This window comes from Lasioglossum baleicum, chromosome 18 (genome assembly GCF_051020765.1).
Source record: "Lasioglossum baleicum chromosome 18, iyLasBale1, whole genome shotgun sequence".
Lineage (NCBI taxonomy): Eukaryota > Metazoa > Arthropoda > Insecta > Hymenoptera > Halictidae > Lasioglossum > Lasioglossum baleicum.
Window position 1 is genome coordinate 9,395,291 of NC_134946.1, and position 17,389 is coordinate 9,412,679.

General features: G+C 36.7%; 3 protein-coding genes across 4 annotated transcripts; all 3 read left to right on the forward strand.

The window, feature by feature from the left end:
* The first annotated feature begins 2,201 nt into the window (after nucleotides 1–2,201).
* On the forward strand, nucleotides 2,202–5,336 carry Hex70c (hexamerin 70c). The gene is made up of 6 exons (XM_076443210.1): nucleotides 2,202–2,514; nucleotides 2,643–2,976; nucleotides 3,109–3,527; nucleotides 3,884–4,200; nucleotides 4,385–4,740; nucleotides 4,842–5,336. Exons 1-6 carry the CDS (start codon nucleotides 2,287–2,289, stop codon nucleotides 5,228–5,230), a joined length of 2,043 nt encoding a protein of 680 aa, XP_076299325.1. The 5' UTR covers nucleotides 2,202–2,286; the 3' UTR covers nucleotides 5,231–5,336.
* Nucleotides 5,337–7,961: 2,625 nt separating this feature from the next.
* On the forward strand, nucleotides 7,962–12,029 carry LOC143218174 (hexamerin 70a-like). Its single transcript, XM_076443211.1, has 7 exons — nucleotides 7,962–8,057; nucleotides 8,368–8,527; nucleotides 8,819–9,158; nucleotides 9,296–9,690; nucleotides 10,296–10,612; nucleotides 10,681–11,033; nucleotides 11,365–12,029. Exons 1-7 carry the CDS (start codon nucleotides 7,993–7,995, stop codon nucleotides 11,760–11,762), a joined length of 2,028 nt encoding a protein of 675 aa, XP_076299326.1. The 5' UTR covers nucleotides 7,962–7,992; the 3' UTR covers nucleotides 11,763–12,029.
* Nucleotides 12,030–14,051: 2,022 nt separating this feature from the next.
* LOC143218178 (uncharacterized) lies at nucleotides 14,052–17,344 on the forward strand. 2 transcript variants are annotated; one of them, XM_076443216.1, is made up of 4 exons: nucleotides 14,052–14,298; nucleotides 15,447–15,499; nucleotides 15,561–15,801; nucleotides 16,713–17,344. In XM_076443216.1, exons 1-4 carry the CDS (start codon nucleotides 14,263–14,265, stop codon nucleotides 16,980–16,982), a joined length of 600 nt encoding a protein of 199 aa, XP_076299331.1. In that variant the 5' UTR covers nucleotides 14,052–14,262; the 3' UTR covers nucleotides 16,983–17,344. The 2 variants fall into 2 exon arrangements, with proteins under 2 accessions (XP_076299331.1, XP_076299332.1); XM_076443217.1 differs by having other exon boundaries at nucleotides 15,564–15,801.
* The last annotated feature ends 45 nt before the right edge of the window (nucleotides 17,345–17,389 follow it).

Sequence of the window (17,389 nt, forward strand, 5' to 3'; positions counted from 1 at the left end):
TCACCCTTAAGCTCTCATCTTTAAACATATGTAGCTCATTGCAATGTAGACCGATTTCGATGAAATTTTCAGTATGCATATAAGTTACCGAAATCTATAAAACGCATTTTTTAAATTATCGTTACAGGCCCAGATAAAAAAGTTGACAAAACATCATTTTTAAAAATTTTGTATAATTCCTACCAATTGCAATCGTATTAAATTTTTGTTTACTTATTCTCTAGCGAACTAGCCGGTCTAACATCTTAGAAAAATTCTAGTCCTTTGGTCCAATTTCTAAAAAGTTATGCGATTTTTAAGGGTGTCCACTTTAAATTGTCAGTGACTGTATTATTTAATTGCATTGATATCAATTATTGAGACATAAAATGTATTTTTTCTCTCGAGCTTATATGTAGATATAACCTTTTGACTATACGTATACAGTTACTCGAATTAATATTCGGACGCTCTGAATATCAGCTAATCATTATCATTTATAAAAAATTTTCAAACATTAAACATATTTCACACAGTATTTAGTAAACGAACCTCCTCATCTCCTGACTTAAAAAAAAAAAAACATCTCAAATCGTTTATTGCAATTTTTAAAAAATTATGTATATTAAAATGTTGCTTCTATTTGTTTAAGTAAATATTTCCTTAATATTAATTGGAGTGATTGTACACGACATAAGCAACAGGATTGATGCATCATGCTTCTGAACGTCTATTCTGCGTGCAAGATATTAGAGAAAGATGACGGGGTTACATAGTGATTAGAATAAAATTGACCGTGGCCACCGACCCCAAGTACTATACCTCCTATCGGGAAGCCGATTAGAATTTATTCGAACAGTTTGTTTGATTCGCTGGTCCACGAACGTGGAAATTTACGAATCGTCTGGAACGCTGGAAACTATCCACCCCGTTTGTGCAAACATCATGAGAGATTTACGAGTGTACGTCTTCATTATGAAAGTTTCACGCGAGCTGCTATCAACGCGATAATGCGTTTAAGTCATCCTTATACACAAATATTAATTATAATTTATTGACCCAAAATATTTCATCACGATACCGTTCGATCCGGTCAGAAAAATACACGTTTCCATTTACAAGCGATTATACTATTATTAATATTATACTTCCGAAAATTATTTACTTCGAAAATAAAGGATATCTGTATTACAATATATTTTTCTAATTTCGTGTAAAATATTGATTTTATATGGTTTCGAAGAAATATTTATAAGAAATTCTTATAAAAAGTATCGGAGTCAATATTTATGAAAGAAATGTATCATTATGAATTTTTATAAGAAATTCTTAGAATATACATTGGCTATAATATCTGTCGGAAAATTCCACGGTGCTGTTGACGCTGTCGACCACTGAGTAATTACTATTTCGATTGTTTACCGAAGAAAGTCGACGAACCGAGAAGAATAACGAAAATATGCTAATCAGTGCAGATTGCATCAAGTATCTAACGCGATGACGTAACATGAAGACAATTTTAAGACCTCTCGAATTTTATAGGCGCGTATACTTTGATACATACATTATGCGATAGCATTCTATAGTACTACTAAACATATTAGTACAATCCAAATTCCTTAGTATTCCATTATACACAAATACCCAAAATAATTCTCATTAGAAATTAGACGGTATAATCCGTATTATATTGGATTGGCAAAAAAGTAATTTCGGTATTTCAATGAATAAGATATTCTTCCTTTTGTTCGATGATCTTTTGCCAGAAAGAATAAATAAGAAAATATTTTATCGATTAAAGTTCATCGCTTTAATAACGAAACTCCGTTTTATTTCACCTTAAAATACCGAAATTACTTTCTTACCAACCCAATAAATGTCAACCAGTCAATTTTCGCTTTTACTATTGGCTTTTGTCAGATATCAATTACAAACTGAAAATTTCCAATTTTTTCGTTAAACAGAAAATGCAGAATTCATTGCAAAATTCTGCGACTGTATCTCCGTCGAATTATCACGGAGGGATTGTCAATGTGGCAATGCAATGTCTTGACCCACTGTATTTTCAGCGACCTGTCAGGCAACAAAATGGCAATAATATAATCAAGCATGCACAATAAAGATCCATCGGGGTGGTATATTGTCAATATACGAGGCAGGTCAGAGGTCTGAAGCGATTGCATTATTAGAAATAAGTATAAAAGCAGCTGGTCTCAGTGTAACCGGTGTATAACGTTTCGTTGAAACGTGGTCTTCCGGTCGCTCACCGAGGGAATTCAATAAAGCAGTCATTGACAATTAAGGGGGATGCTGAAGTTTGTATTGCTGTTGGCGCTCGGCGCCATTTGCGCCGCGCAGGGTGTACAATTTGAAAAAGATGGGACCCGTACCGCTGATATGGAGTTCCTTCATCGACAGAAGAAAATATTCGAGATTCTATTATACGTCAGACAAAATGACCTGATCGATGCTGAGTTCTACGACATCGGAAAGAACTATAATCTGGAGAGCAACATCGACTTGTACAACAATAAGGTGATTTTTCTTTTTGGAGAATCTACAGGGAGGATTGTTAGATCTATAACGTCTAGTTTTCAAGATGATGATTTAAAGACCTATTCTTTGGTGAATATAAAACAAACTTTTGTTCATTTTCTTTCCAGAATTCAGTGCAACAGTTTCTCTGGTGGTACAAGCAAGGGTCCTTGCTAAATAGCAAGGCTCTGTTCTCCTTGTACAATCCTGAAAATCTGTACGAGATGAAACAGTTGTTCGAACTGTTCTACTCTGCGAAGGATTTCCAAACGTTCTACAAAACAGCATGCTGGGCTCGTGTCAATTTGAACGATGGCGTGTTCGTGGCTGCTTTCACTGTTGCGGTGTTCTACAGGAACGACTGCAAGTACATGAGGCTGCCGGCCATGTACGAAATCTACCCTAATCTGTTCTACAGTCTGAACGTGATCCAGGAGGCGCAGAACCTGAAGATGTCCAAAGGTCAGCTTTCTCAAAAATAACGATTATTGTAGAGAATTCATGAATTTTGACTGAAAAAAGTCATTTGTCGTCTTTCGATTTTCTTGTCGAATTTCTTTCGATATCCAGGATTAAAAAATGATTTTTCTTCAGGTTGCGGCGCAAACTTTGGGTACGAAAACAAAGAGAAGTACATAGTTTATGCGAACTATACCAACGCCTATATTCCCTTCGCTGACGAAGAGTCCAGGATGGATTACTTTACGGAGGACCCGAGCTTAAACGCCTACTATTATTACTTCCGACAAATATTCTCCTTCTGGTTGTCCAGCGATTACGTTGGCATGTCCAAGGAACTCCGCGGAAAACTATACTACTATAATCACCAACAGTTGATGGCCAAATACTACTTGGAACGTATGTCGAACGGCCTTGGCGAGATCGAGGACCTCGATTGGTACAAACCCATCAGTCCAGGATACTTCTCCAATATGATGTACTCGAATGGTATCGCTGTACCACAGAGGAACCAGTATTCTCCTATTCCGTTCTACAAGAGCAAGTATCTGGACGTACGTATCGAAAAAGTATACTCGGTACCGGTGAGACGGTAGTAACTAAGAAGTAATTCGAAACAAGATAGTTTCAAAAAAACCAAAAAATTAGACAAAGTTAACCCTTTTCACTCGGAGCTATTTTAACTCGAAAATCAAACATTTCTTCCGACCTAGAATATGTCCGTTCTCAATGATTTTTTAAATTTGGTGGATACGAAATTGATATACATATGTAACACCAGATACAATACTTGAACGTTTAATAATTGATTAGATACCAACGTATCTAATAATATATACAATATTTTAAATAATGGTGCAGCAATGTTTAGCGGCGCCTCAGAGTCACCACTCGAGTTGAATTTTTGCAGAGCCTCACCGAGTTCGAGTATCGCATATCGGAAGCGATCGATTCGGGCTACCTGTTGGACGCCGAAGGAAAGAAGGTGAACATCTACTCGCCTGAAGGTTTATACTTGTTGGCCAACGTGATCGAAGGCAACGCTGACTCGTGCAACAAGAAATTCTATGGCATGTATGATGCTCTTGCTCGTGACATCCTTGGATTCAGTTTCAAATATCAGAACAGGAATCAGATGATCCCCAGTTCTCTTCAATGCTACTCGACCAGCATGCGAGATCGCGCATTCTACTCGCTTTACAAGAAGATCATGAGCTACTTCCTCAGGTATGGCAGTTCTGCCAAACATGTTATAACTCTCTTGACAAGTTCCTCTCCAAGATCCTCTTCAGGTTCTTCTGGTCCATATTCATCGCTATCATAATCGTCCAATATTTTCCAACCTAATCAAGTCATCATTCCTGAAATTTGAGTATGAACTCCAGTCACAAAATTCCAATGATTTTTACAGATACAAGAAGTACCAGCCGATGTACTCGCAGGCCGAGCTGCAGTTCCAAGGAATCAAGATCGATTCGGTGGACATCGACAAATTGAGCACCTACTTCGACAACTGCGACACTATCATCAACAACGCTGTCAACATGGAGAACTTCAAACGAGGACAATCTCTGACGATGAAGGCTCGTCGCCTCTGTCTGAATTATCAACCATTCTCTTACAAGTTCAACATAAACTCCGACAAAGAGTCCAAGGCCATTATCAAGATCTTCCTTGGCCCCTACTTCGAGGAGGAGAGCCAGGACTTCTACTACTTGCAGAAATACTACAAATACTTCTTCGAGATGGACAGATTCGAAGTTGATCGTAAGTCGCTCCATCTTCGTCTGATCTCCACTAATTTTTGTTATAAATCCATGAAATCCTTTTGACTGTCTTCATGATTAAAAATTCGGCTTTTCTTCCAGTCTGCGCCGGAGCCAACAACATCATCAGGAAGAGCTCCGAATCGATGCTGACAATGCCAGACATGATGCCAATGGACCAGTTCATGGACAAATTGAACAAAGCTATCAGCGGCAACGAGCCATTCAAGTACTCCGAGAGACAGTTCGGTTTCAGCTCGAGATTCACTCTGCCTAAGGGCAGCCCCCAGGGCATCAAGTACAAGATGTTCTTCTTTATCAGCCCTTACGAGCAGAACAACGCCTCTTACTATGAGCTGCCCTTCTTCGGCAAGTTCCTGAACGACGGCAAAGCTCCTGGCTTCCCGTTGGACAGACCGCTCTACGGCTGGAACTACAACATCCCGAACATGTTCTTCAAGGATGTGATCATCTACAACACCCCCAAGTAGATGCCAATGGGTACAGAAACCCCGGAACATGCGTTTTCACATTGTCGACTTGTTTTATATCTGTGACGCGAGAATAAAGATCGCCGAATAAAGAATCTGAATTTTACACGTTGTACTATGATTCCTTTGGTTTTGGTTAGGAGATCCTAATGCCAGACATCTTTCTCTTACAATGAGCCTAAACACGACATATGTATTGTAATTGGAAGCATGGTTGCTGGTTTAATACACGATTTAGTGGAACCTCGATTATCCAAACTGACGATGAATGGTTAAAGGGGTTAATTCTCTTTAAGTGTTCTTGAATATTACACTTCTTTTAGGGTGTATGCCTGAGTAGGGGGGCGGGATAAATTTATTGCAAATATTATGCAAATCTCTGTTATAATTAGGCAGCGGATTTTATGCATTTATGACAAAAATGAGTAGGTGTAAATTAAAATAGTAAAAATATTAGAAGAATTTAAAAACTAGCGTAATTCCCGCTGAAAAATCACCGGCTGCCTTATTTCTGGAGATATGCCACTAATTTATTTTATTAGCACTTAATCCTGTAGGATTTCCAGAATAAAAACATTCGTGCTCCCCTTTGGGCTAACGGCTACCTGTGTACCAAAATTTTTGACCGTTACAGAGGACAGAGGAATAACACTAATTTAATTTCAACAATTAATCCCGAAGGACTTCCGGGATAAAAACGTATTCATGCACCCCCTTGTGCTAGCGGCTAAGCTCCATGTCTTCTGTGTTTCGAGATATATTATATTGTTTTCAACCTATCAAACATACTTTGAGAGAAAATAAATATCTGATTCACTCCACTTTGTTACAATGCAGGTAGAAAATTTTTGTTTTGCATAAAGATCGATCTGCTGTCTAGTTATAATGCATCTCTACAAAGTAAGTACTGCATCCCCTAAATCTACAACTACTTTTCCATAACGATTTGTTAAGTCGTGTTAGATAAGTTAGTTTAGTTATGTTATATTTATTAATACACGCCGCACGAGGACATCGTAACAATATAATTGCGGCGCGACACAAAGTTGTAAGGGATCATTATAGTTAGTTAATTGGATGATATCGAGACCATTCAATAATATTGAACGGTTCACCAAGCAGAGGGGAATTTTTCCAATATATATTCTGAAATTATCAAGGATAATTAACGAACCATAAGCATATGCAACAAAGATAGGGAAAGGAGCACTTGCTCCAAAAAATAAAAAGATATTTATCTGCGCCTTGATACAATGTTTTCATGTAATTATTTCGCTCGTATTTCAACCGTTCCTGATTAATTTCGATTACAATTATATCGACGTTTATGCATACCAATCATGCGTTTAGGTAGTGGCTTGTAGACAGATTAACTTTTTTTTTAATCGTTTTGCGATTATGGCTGGATATTTCGTTCGAATCGCGTTCATTTAAAAACTGTCACATTGAATAATCATTTCGCGATAGAGAAATCATTTATTTGAACATTGTTCTGTGGGTTCGTTGATTTTGAAAAAATAATTTACACTTAATTTTACAACGGATTTAATACTATTTTACTGTACTTTTATATGTTAAATATTTCGAAGATTAGATTATAATTGTGTAATGAATTGCGCTTTTATTATCATGTGAAAACATAACTTTAGATGTACATATTCGAGATTATTATAAATAACAACTTATAAACCTCATTTCTTTCGACCATGATGTCAATCGATGTCAAAATGTCAAACGGATTTCGATAAACCACTTATTTACGGTGGTCTTGGTTTCGCGATAAAAAAAACCTCGGTTACGTAATGCAGTAAACTTTCTCTTCCAAATGTTGATATTCGACATTTTGAAGAATACAAAATTGTTAATCTACAATATCTATTCACTTAGCAATCATTTATATCAATTTCATTTCAAAATGTTGAAACAAATCAAAGCTACAGTTACATTATTTTTAACTTATGGAAATCATTAACAACGGAAATACATTCCGTTTCAACTCCTATATTTTCTGTAATTGATGTAGCAAATTTTTATGTTGCATAAAAATCTGCAATTTAATTATAATATGTAATAAAAATGCAAGTTAAATATATATATTTATGAATATAACAATGAGAAAATTATTTATATCTATATACATATATATATATATGTATATAAAAAAAAGTCCTGACTCACTGACTCATCAACGTCCCAGGCTAAACCCTTGCACCTAGAAATCTAAAATTTTGCAGAGGTTTCCTTTATATGATCTATACAAGGAATAAGAAAAGATATTTCGAAATTCAACCCCTAAGGGGGTGAAAAGGGGTTGCAACGTTTGTATGAGGAATATTTTGTTCGGCCACTGTGCGCCGCGTCGCGCCGCGAGCAGCTAGTATGTAATAAAAATGCAAGTTAAATATATATATTTATGACTATAACAATGAGAAAATTATTTATACATTAATAAATTTACATACATCAAAGTTACATAACGATCATACCATTATTATATTAATCTCCAGAAAATTTCCAAAAAATCGCTACGAAGTCTAGATGTCTTGATCACCTAAAAACAAACGGCGTCTATACCAACACGACGCATCTTGTAATGCAAAACGAAAAATCATCGAGGGGGCGATTACTCGATTACCATATGAATTTTTTTTGTTCGAACGATAATCACCGATCAAAGTGGGCATGGTCCACGACGGATGGAGTATAAAAACCGCGGTAACCGAACAGATCAACGAGCTTGTTTTTGTGGAGTTCTTACAAGCATGTTGCGATTGTGGTTGCTGGGATTGGTGGCGGGTTTCGTCGTGGTGGCTAACGCCTACCACAGGTGGGCATTATTTGGTGGAATAAATATATCAAATACGATTTAATATTCTGGTTTTTATTTTGCTGAACATACACAATTTCGAAAATAATATATTTTACTTATATATTTCACTTTTTGCTTTATACTCTGGGAAATCCCATTACTTGTGGGTGATTTAATACTTCTTAATAATTTTATTTTTTAATGTTTCTATTTTCCAAAAATACTGCTTCAAATAAATTCTCGTATTTTTGTACGCATACTTTAAGATAAATAGGATATTGTTTACTATTTACTATTTAAAATATAATTTACCTTGCTTTGATGACAGCAAACACACCTTCCATCCGTCTGCCGACTTTGTGGTCAAACAGAAGCAAATCTTTCATCTTTTAAACCATCTTGTCCAACCCGATATCGCAACTCCAGATCTCTACAACAAGGCCAGGAATTGGGACCTGAACAAAAACAGAGACGATTTCAAAGATGAGGTAAATTCTTTTCTCTTTCTTCCTGGAGATATAACTACATATACAGGGTGAGACTCGTAATGTGACGATTTCAAATAACTCGTGAGCTGTATGATAAAATTTTTCAAACAATCATTGCATAGTTTCCAAGGTACAACAGTGGAGTAATGTGCTTTGTGTTACTTTGATTTTTTTTATCAAGATATTGCAGTCGTCATGTTACAAGACTCGCTCTACGTATACATATGTATACATAGTGTAGGTTACGTCGTTGTCTCCGTAGCAAGTATTATATGTAAACACAATTTGCAGAGAGTCGTGGATAACTACCTATACCTCAGGAACATATCAAGCCTCAAACGCGGCGAAATATTCTCTACCTATCATCCGGAGCATATAAAGGAATTAAAAGCTTTATACGAGCTGTTCATCAATGCGAAGGACTACTCAAATTTCTACGATGTTGCTACATGGGCGAAGGTCTACGAAAATGAGGGCAAGTTCGTTTATGCTCTGTACACCGCCCTGTTGACCAGGCCGGATACAAACGAGTTCAGGCTGCAACAATTGTACGAGAAGTACCCCTATCTGTACTTCAATGCCGAGGTCGTCAAGGCTGCCATCGACTACAAGAGTGGCACTAAAATAACTGGTAATTGTTCCCTTTATTTAGTTGGAGTTCTTCTAGTATCGAACACATAACTCTTTTACTTCAGCACTTGCTGTGAAATCACATAGTCTCACTGACGAAAGTTTTTCTTATATCGTTCCAACTTTGAATTGTTCCAGGCAGGCCGCCTGTAGTTCCATATAAGATGTTCTACGCGAACTACTCCGGCTGGAACGTGAACCATGAGATAAACGTGTTGAACAAAGTGAACTACTTCGTCGAGGATATCGGTCTGAACCAATACTATACCTACCTGACTCTTAACAACCCGTACTGGCTGAAGAAGAGCCACTCAACCAAGCGCGGAGAGGAATACCTGTACTCGCACAAACATCTCTTGAACAGATACAATCTCGAGAAGCTGTCCAACGGACTGCCGTTTGTCGAAGACTTCGCATGGACCACGCCGTTCCCCATTAGCTACGAACCAAACCTGATTTACCACAATGGACTTCCAGTGCCCCACAGGCAAGCCTTAGCTCCGTACCCCACGGCCGCCTACGGTAACATCAGGGTGAGTGTAGAAACGATAACGATCTCAGACTTGTGAGAGCTATAATATGTTAAAAATACGATATAATTGAATCACATATGGTAAGAATGTTCATAGAGGAAACATTGAGTGAGATGGGGTCAGAGGAAGCGGTAGATAGGAGAAAGATAGGAAAAAGATAGCTCAGAGCAAAGTGAGAGTTAGTAGGAATCGCAAATCGAATCCCTTTTTATGGTCGGAAAGCTAAAAATAAAGCATTTCTATTCAATACAATTCAATCACAAATAGCACAACTAGCTCAGTGGTCGGGGATTAACCGTTTCGCTACCACAGACGTATGCCAGACAAGTGCAGACAAGTGGCATAGCGCAAGCGGCATTGCGTCGCGAGATAACTCGTCCGTGGTAGCGGGGAGTAAACTGGTTTCCAGGATTGCAAGGATGCGGGATTCGCCTTCTCATTTCCCGATAATGCAAAGATGGAGTTTCTCATTAGTCGGTGGCGCTAGATAAAAGATCAAGCTAGGCCGCAATCGCCCTCGAAAGTCCTATTGTTACGTTTCTAACGAGTCTACCCCCTTAAACGAATGAAGGGGTTCGCTGTTTGAATGTACCCATTTGTTGCAGAAAATCCTGAACTTTGAAGCGAGAATCGCGGCTGCCATCGACTCCGGCAATGTCCTCACCAGCGAGAACAAGTGGGTCAACATCAACAATTTCGATGGTCTGAACATCCTTGGAAACCTGATCGAAGGTAACGAGGACTCCGTCAACAAGTACTTCTACGGTAGCATTGACAGGCTTGCCAGGACCATCTTAGGCTACACCGCGGACGATGTTAACGAGCAAGCCATCATTCCCAGCGTGTTGCAGACATCGATCGCCTCCTTGAGAGACCCTGCCTTCTTCAGCATCTACAACAGGATCGTCGGTCTCTACGAAAAGTAAGCTGAACTCTGAAATTGCAACCGGTGTCACGTTACAGTGTAACTGTGACTGGGAATCGTTTCAGGTACAAGCTCAACCAGAAGCCGTACACCGTCGAGAATGTCATTTTCAAGAGCCTGAACATCAAGTCCGTGGCCATCGACAGCTTGGTGACGTTCTTCGACTACTTCAAGACGGACATCAACGACGGTTTGTTGATACAGAATACAGACCAGGCTACAACAGAGACGATCGATGTGATACAGTTGCGTCTGAACCACCATAACTTCACGTACAACATCACCGTCGACTCCGCCGTAAGGCAACAGGCATCCGTCAAGATCTTCCTCGGACCTAAATACGACGTGAACAACAAGCTCATCGAGCTTCCACAGGGATACCTCCGCTTCTACGAACTCGACAACTGGCAGGTCACTTGTGAGTATCTTGGAAATCAGTATTGGGCGAAATTCTGCGGCTGCCAGGAAAAACGCCGTATGTCGTAATTTCAACAAATTCGAGTTTACGCATTCATTGAGCTTCATAGTATAGGATTTACGTCTTTACCAGAAAGAAAGTCTAAATAATGCAATTTAACCGATGTCCTATGTCAAAGCATTAGTGATCAAAACTTTAATCGGCAATGTCTCGTAAGTGATAGTATGTGACACGCAGCGTTCTTCCTGCAACCACAGATTTGGACAATAGCCTAATTCTTTCATTCTAGAAGAATTTTCATTGTAAATTTATTCGAACGTGTCTTTAACAGTGAACGAAGGAGAGAACGTGATCTCGCGCAACAGTCTGGATGCCATCTTCACCATCCCTGACTACCCGTCGACCAAGGAATTCTTGGAGCACTTACATACCGACAGTGAGTTGCTGAAGCAGATCGGTGGCTTCCCCCAAAGATTGCTGTTGCCGAAGGGTAGCGCGGAAGGACAAGTGTTCCAACTGTTCGTGTACATCAAACCGTTCGAGGTTCTGGAAGAAGTCAAGTATCATTCCAGTTTATTCGGTGATGCTGTATTCGACAAGACCCCGCTCGGTTTCCCTCTGGACAAGCCGATCGACGAACTGAAATTTAGCCAGAACAATTTCAAGCTGGTGGACATCGTCATCAAACACGAGACCACCCCTGAACACGCTGAAATTAATATTAAATAAACTTCTCTGTAATCCCCTGAACGTTTAGACCATAGAATCAACATTGTTATATTAACCGGGGGTTTCTTAATTCTTCTGTCGTTCTCATTTTTATTGATCCCCGTCGTGTAAACCGCAGCAATAAAACATAATTGTTACGATATACATATGTAGAAGCAGAGTTGCGCTAATTTAAATACATTGTAATTGAATTACGTAATTTAATTACATGATGTAATTACACAATATGAATTTATGAATATATACCGTATTCTTCGTTCATAATAATCTTTTACTTTATCCATCTCTTATATTCTTCTTATACATATACATATAGTTCATTATTACTAGACTGCGGATCTTTATGCAAAATAAAAAATATTTGCATTGATTGCTGGCCACAGGAGCCAAATAAAAATTGTATTCTTCTTTTAATTATCCTATTAAGGTGAAACTAATACATTGACGTCCTTAAATATTATTACCATGTCCACTGTTTTAAATTGTACGTACCCATTTTTGTCATAAATGCACAAAATCCGCAGTCTAATTATTACACTGTATTTAGTAATTGTATTTCAATTACTATGAATACTATTGTATAAATATAAAATTCATTAATTGAATGAGAGACCAGAATTACAATTTATACTGTAATTAAATTGAACCAGCCTACTGAATTTACAATTACGAAATAATTGAAGACAATGTAATTGAATTACTTTGTAATTATAACTCGTGAAGTAATTCAATTGTAATTCAACACAACTCTGTGTGAAAGTCGCCAAAGGTCCCTTCTATGTATATTCTCTAATAGCATCTGTTTCAAAATTGTTAACAAGTGCGGTATTAATCAATTTCGTACTAAGTTCATGTATTCTTGAGAAGCTCTGTGCCTGTCTCTTTCTTTCTAATACAATTTCATGTCTGTCCTTGTCGGATACCTCCATGCTAGTTATGCGTTCCTAATACGTGCTGGTAGTATACATATATCAGGGGATTCGAAGTGTCGTAGAAAAGTAGGTGGCACAAGTTCAATCATCAACGTTGATATTGTTAATCCTACTGTTTCTATGTATATGAAAATTGAATTTTCAGTGGTACACGGTTGCTGGATTCCCTTTGACAATTGAGAAAGTCTCGATTATGGTCGTCGGCGCAGACAAATGTCTGCGTAGATTGTGCAATAGCATTTAGATCCTCGAATTCTTCTTTAAACAGTTGTTGCGCAACGGAAGAAATGAATGGAGCTCTAAACGCTGCTTGTTTGCGTCTAATAGACTATGTTTAACTATCATTTTTCGTGTTTCATTCATATTTCTGTCATAATAATTCTGGGAATCTTGTAAATAAATTATAATCAGAATTTAGTCATACAACTTAACAAATCAGTGTATTTATTGTAGTTTTTTCATCAGTGTATTTATTATATTTTCTTTTTTATTAGAAGAATTAAGAATCGTAAAAAATGGAATTTTCTTATTAGGAGTTTTACGATATTTTGAAGAATATATGAAAATATTAAGCAATGAAGAGAACTACAGCATAAAATATTTAAACAATTACTAGAAATGTAAACATGAAGAAATATATTATATATATTTCATTTGACTAAAAAGAAATTTGACACTCGTTGAAATGTTGTAATTATATTTAATGACTCATTATTATCAGAACTGTTAAGTAAATCAGTTGCAGCTAGCGATGACGTTCCCACGACTGCACGTTGCGCATCCTGCGTTGTATACACAAGAATGGCCCAAAAAATGCAAGTGAACGTACTATACCGGGTGATTCGTCTCTGCACAGAGGACATCCGAAAGACTCGAGACTCTTGCATGTCCTGAACAATTTAATGAACAAAAGAAATTGTTATCAATTTTGAACCAAATATGTCATCGCTTTAGTAAAATAACTGTCGAGAAATTATTTTTTCTATAACAAAAGTATGATTGAAAAACAGCTCCTTCCTCAAAATCCCACTTATTAAAATTAATATTAAACTTCTTCGGAATTATTAAAAATAGTTTCACATTTTTTAATATCTACGCAACAATAGCTAACAATTTCATGCAGACACAGAACTTGGAATTAATTAATAATTCCAGTACAAACTCGTACCAGATATCCTTAAGAATTATCGTTATTAACAAAACTGTTACTACTTGTGACTTCAGTTCAACTTAAATATGATAGTGATAATTGTTACTTTAATTTTATCGAGCAATCATTTTGAGATGCAGTTGAGAGCACCCTGTATAAGTCGTATATAAAGATGAGCTGGATGCTGATGTCCTATTCTTCGGAAGGCAGCCGTGAAGGTTTCGTTCGATACCCTTCAAATTTTAGTGTGCACGTGCCTGCTCAGTCAATTAAATAACAAAACACTAAACAATTTAATAAAATACAATCTCATACGACAATAAAATGTGATTGGTTTCGGATAACTATTAATCAAAGGTGACTCTGAAGGATCTCTGGCCGTCTTAAATCAACTGTGATCTTTAATTATTGCTGTAAAATGAAGTCAGGCTGTTTTAAACATTTTGTTAAGAAGGTTAGTATTATATATATATATATATATTAATTACATCACCTACACTTTTACTGATTTTTACATCTTCTACAGTACAAAATTCTCTCACGTATTCTCTGTTGCACAAAAGATTTAATATATATTTTAAGTTTAATTATATCTATATCCTGTTTGTCTTTGAATTTTATTCAAAACATACGAATTGTCGTTTAATTATTTGTTTATAGATTGCATTTATTGAATAAAGTAAAAAAATTTCTTTTTAATAATTACGTCACGTCAGTTTCATCTAAATACACAGAACAAATTATTTTTAAAAATTGTGAAAGAATTATTAAGAAAATATAAATATTATTAGATAAAACATATTATAAATATTATTTGTCGAGTATTGTTTGTTAGCGAGATTTTAGGAGAGTTATTTAATTATGTAACATATTATTAATAAAGAATTGAAGATGTGATACAAGTATAAAAATTTCTTTTAGGTATTACAGTTGCAAAACTATCTATCCAATCTGTCTTTAAATGCACCGATCACTTTTTATATCGTGTCGCCATTTGAGATCGCTCGTTGAAAGTACGATTGCCTAATATAGTGGTTTGCAATTAAAGTAGGAAACGTAAACATCTGTCCCCGTGTAGACCGCAATTTCTCTAATTGCTTCATTCGTTCTCCACTGCGAACGGGAGTGCATCGCGCGCATTAGGGTTGCCTCATTTCTTTCTGGAATCAGTAATGAGTGTAATGACACGCAAAAAGTTTGAAATAATTCTCTCAAAAAGTGAATTACAAGAAATATTATAAGAAAATTAAATGTTGTATTTCAATCGCCGTTTCTTTTTTGTAACAAATAAAAATAATTACGAACTACCATGTGCTGGAGAACCGCTGACTGCCTGCAAGTGCACGTGTGTTAGTGAAGAATTTACACTGGCACTCCCTTGCAGCTCGGGCTGCAGCACATTGTGCAATGACAATCTGGTGCACGCATGCGCGATAGATCTTCAAGTTGAAGATCCTCCTGTCTAAAATTTTTCAACCGAAGCCAGAATTATTCCAAATCAAGATTTCTAAAAAGATCTTGAATGTTCTGTAATAATTTTGACTGTTTCAGTTTCATTATGAGCTGCGAGTAATATTATTATTTTTAATTCTATTTGTGCAGATAGTTATTCTTTGTTGCTTCGTGGATGCTGGCATCGCTGGAGTTCTCCAAAAGTAAGATTGCCGATTCAACTATATCTATTTATTTTTAATTATCCATTTATTTTAACCCCAGCAGGTTTCCCTGCGCTCCAATCGATGCACTTCCGGTAGAAGGAGCTGCAGTTCCTGTAGCATGCACCCTTCAAACCGGAAATAAGGCTCCATTACCAACATACGTAAAAGTAGCCACACCAATTTCATACAGATTATTACCAAAAACGTCATCGTTGGTCTACTTCGCACCCGCCATCTTTAAAACAGCTTCCGCAGTCGTCGCGAGGGACACGAAAACTGAAAAAGAAGCTGAGCACACGGTAATTTGTGTGAAACATTTTAAAACATTATATATTATATATTATATATTGTAATAATTTTTCTTGTCGCTGTTCCACACGTTGTTTATTCATCTCTGGTTTAATAGAGTGGATATGTAATATGCAATATGCACCACGTAGAAGCAATGCCTTTAGGAATTATTTTGAGATTGAAATTCGTCTATCATAAAGTGCATTCTTCCAGCTTCAATTTAAGCTATTAAACATTAAAAAATTTCAACGGGAAAGTATTAAATTTTATTTTTTTGTTTAAGCAAATGATTCTTGCCGCTTTTCCCACAAGACTCAGTGCTAATTCCGGCAAGATCATCTGCTCCGGTAAAATGTTTGTACAGCGCCAATTCATGCAGCGGCAAAACACTCAAACTTCTCGCCAAATGTTACCGACATAGCAATCGAGGCGGCGACTCTAGCGATAACATTTGGCATCGAGTTTGAGCGTTTTGCCGCTAGGATCGCTAGTGTCGCCGCCTCGGTTGCTGTGTCGGTAACATTTGGCGACAAGTTTGAGCGTTTTGCCGCTGCACGAATTGGCGCTGTACAAACATTTTACCGGAGCAGATGATTCTTGCCGGAATTAGCACCGAGTCTTATGGGAAAAGCGGCAAGAATCATTTGCTTAAACAAAAAAATAAAATTTAATACTTTCCTGTTGACACTTTTTAATGTTTAATAGCTGAAATTGAAGCTGGAAGAATGCAATTTATGATAGACGAATTTCAATCTCAAAATAATGGTATTAACATACTGAAAATTTAAAAATAAAAACTGATTTTTCCGCCATCTCGAATTTATTGCTTCATCTAATTATTTTCTGTAATCTGAAGTTATTTCTTCATTGCTAATATATTGCACTGTACATAATATTATTGTGCAATAATTTTTTGCAGGCTTATCCGAAGTATTCGTTTAATTATGGCGTCCTGGATGGATATACTGGCGATTCAAAATCTGCGTGGGAGGAAAGAGACGGTGATACTGTAAAAGGTGAATACTCGGTCGTCGAAGCTGATGGATCAATTAGGACAGTGACTTACACAGCAGACAACCATAATGGATTTAATGCTGTGGTCACAAGAAATGAGCCGCCGAAAAATTTGAAATCGGAAACCAACTTAAAAGCGTTCCTTCCAGCTACTTTTCTTCCTCGACCCCATTAAATTAATTAAAAAATATTCTTATGGCAATACTGTTTCTCCCGAGCATATACCACTAAACAAATTAGAGGATCACGTTATATAAGGTTCGCAAAAATCCAAAAATGCATCATTAATAAAATACTTCGAAATATCAGTATAAAAGTTCGTTTAATAATTTTAAATTAACTTTCATATCTTATCTTTTAGTTATTTATTAATTTAACAGCAGAAAAACATTGTGATATAATATATAAAAATGAAATGACGCGGAACAGTGTGCAGTAATAATGAATAACATTTATAAGATTAATTATATTCTTTTCCTTTTTGTCAGCTTTAATATCTTTTCTGTATAGTTACAATAATTTTGTTAGTTGGAAAGAATAGTAGGAGAACGGACAGCAGGGTTAACAAATGCATAGAATTAG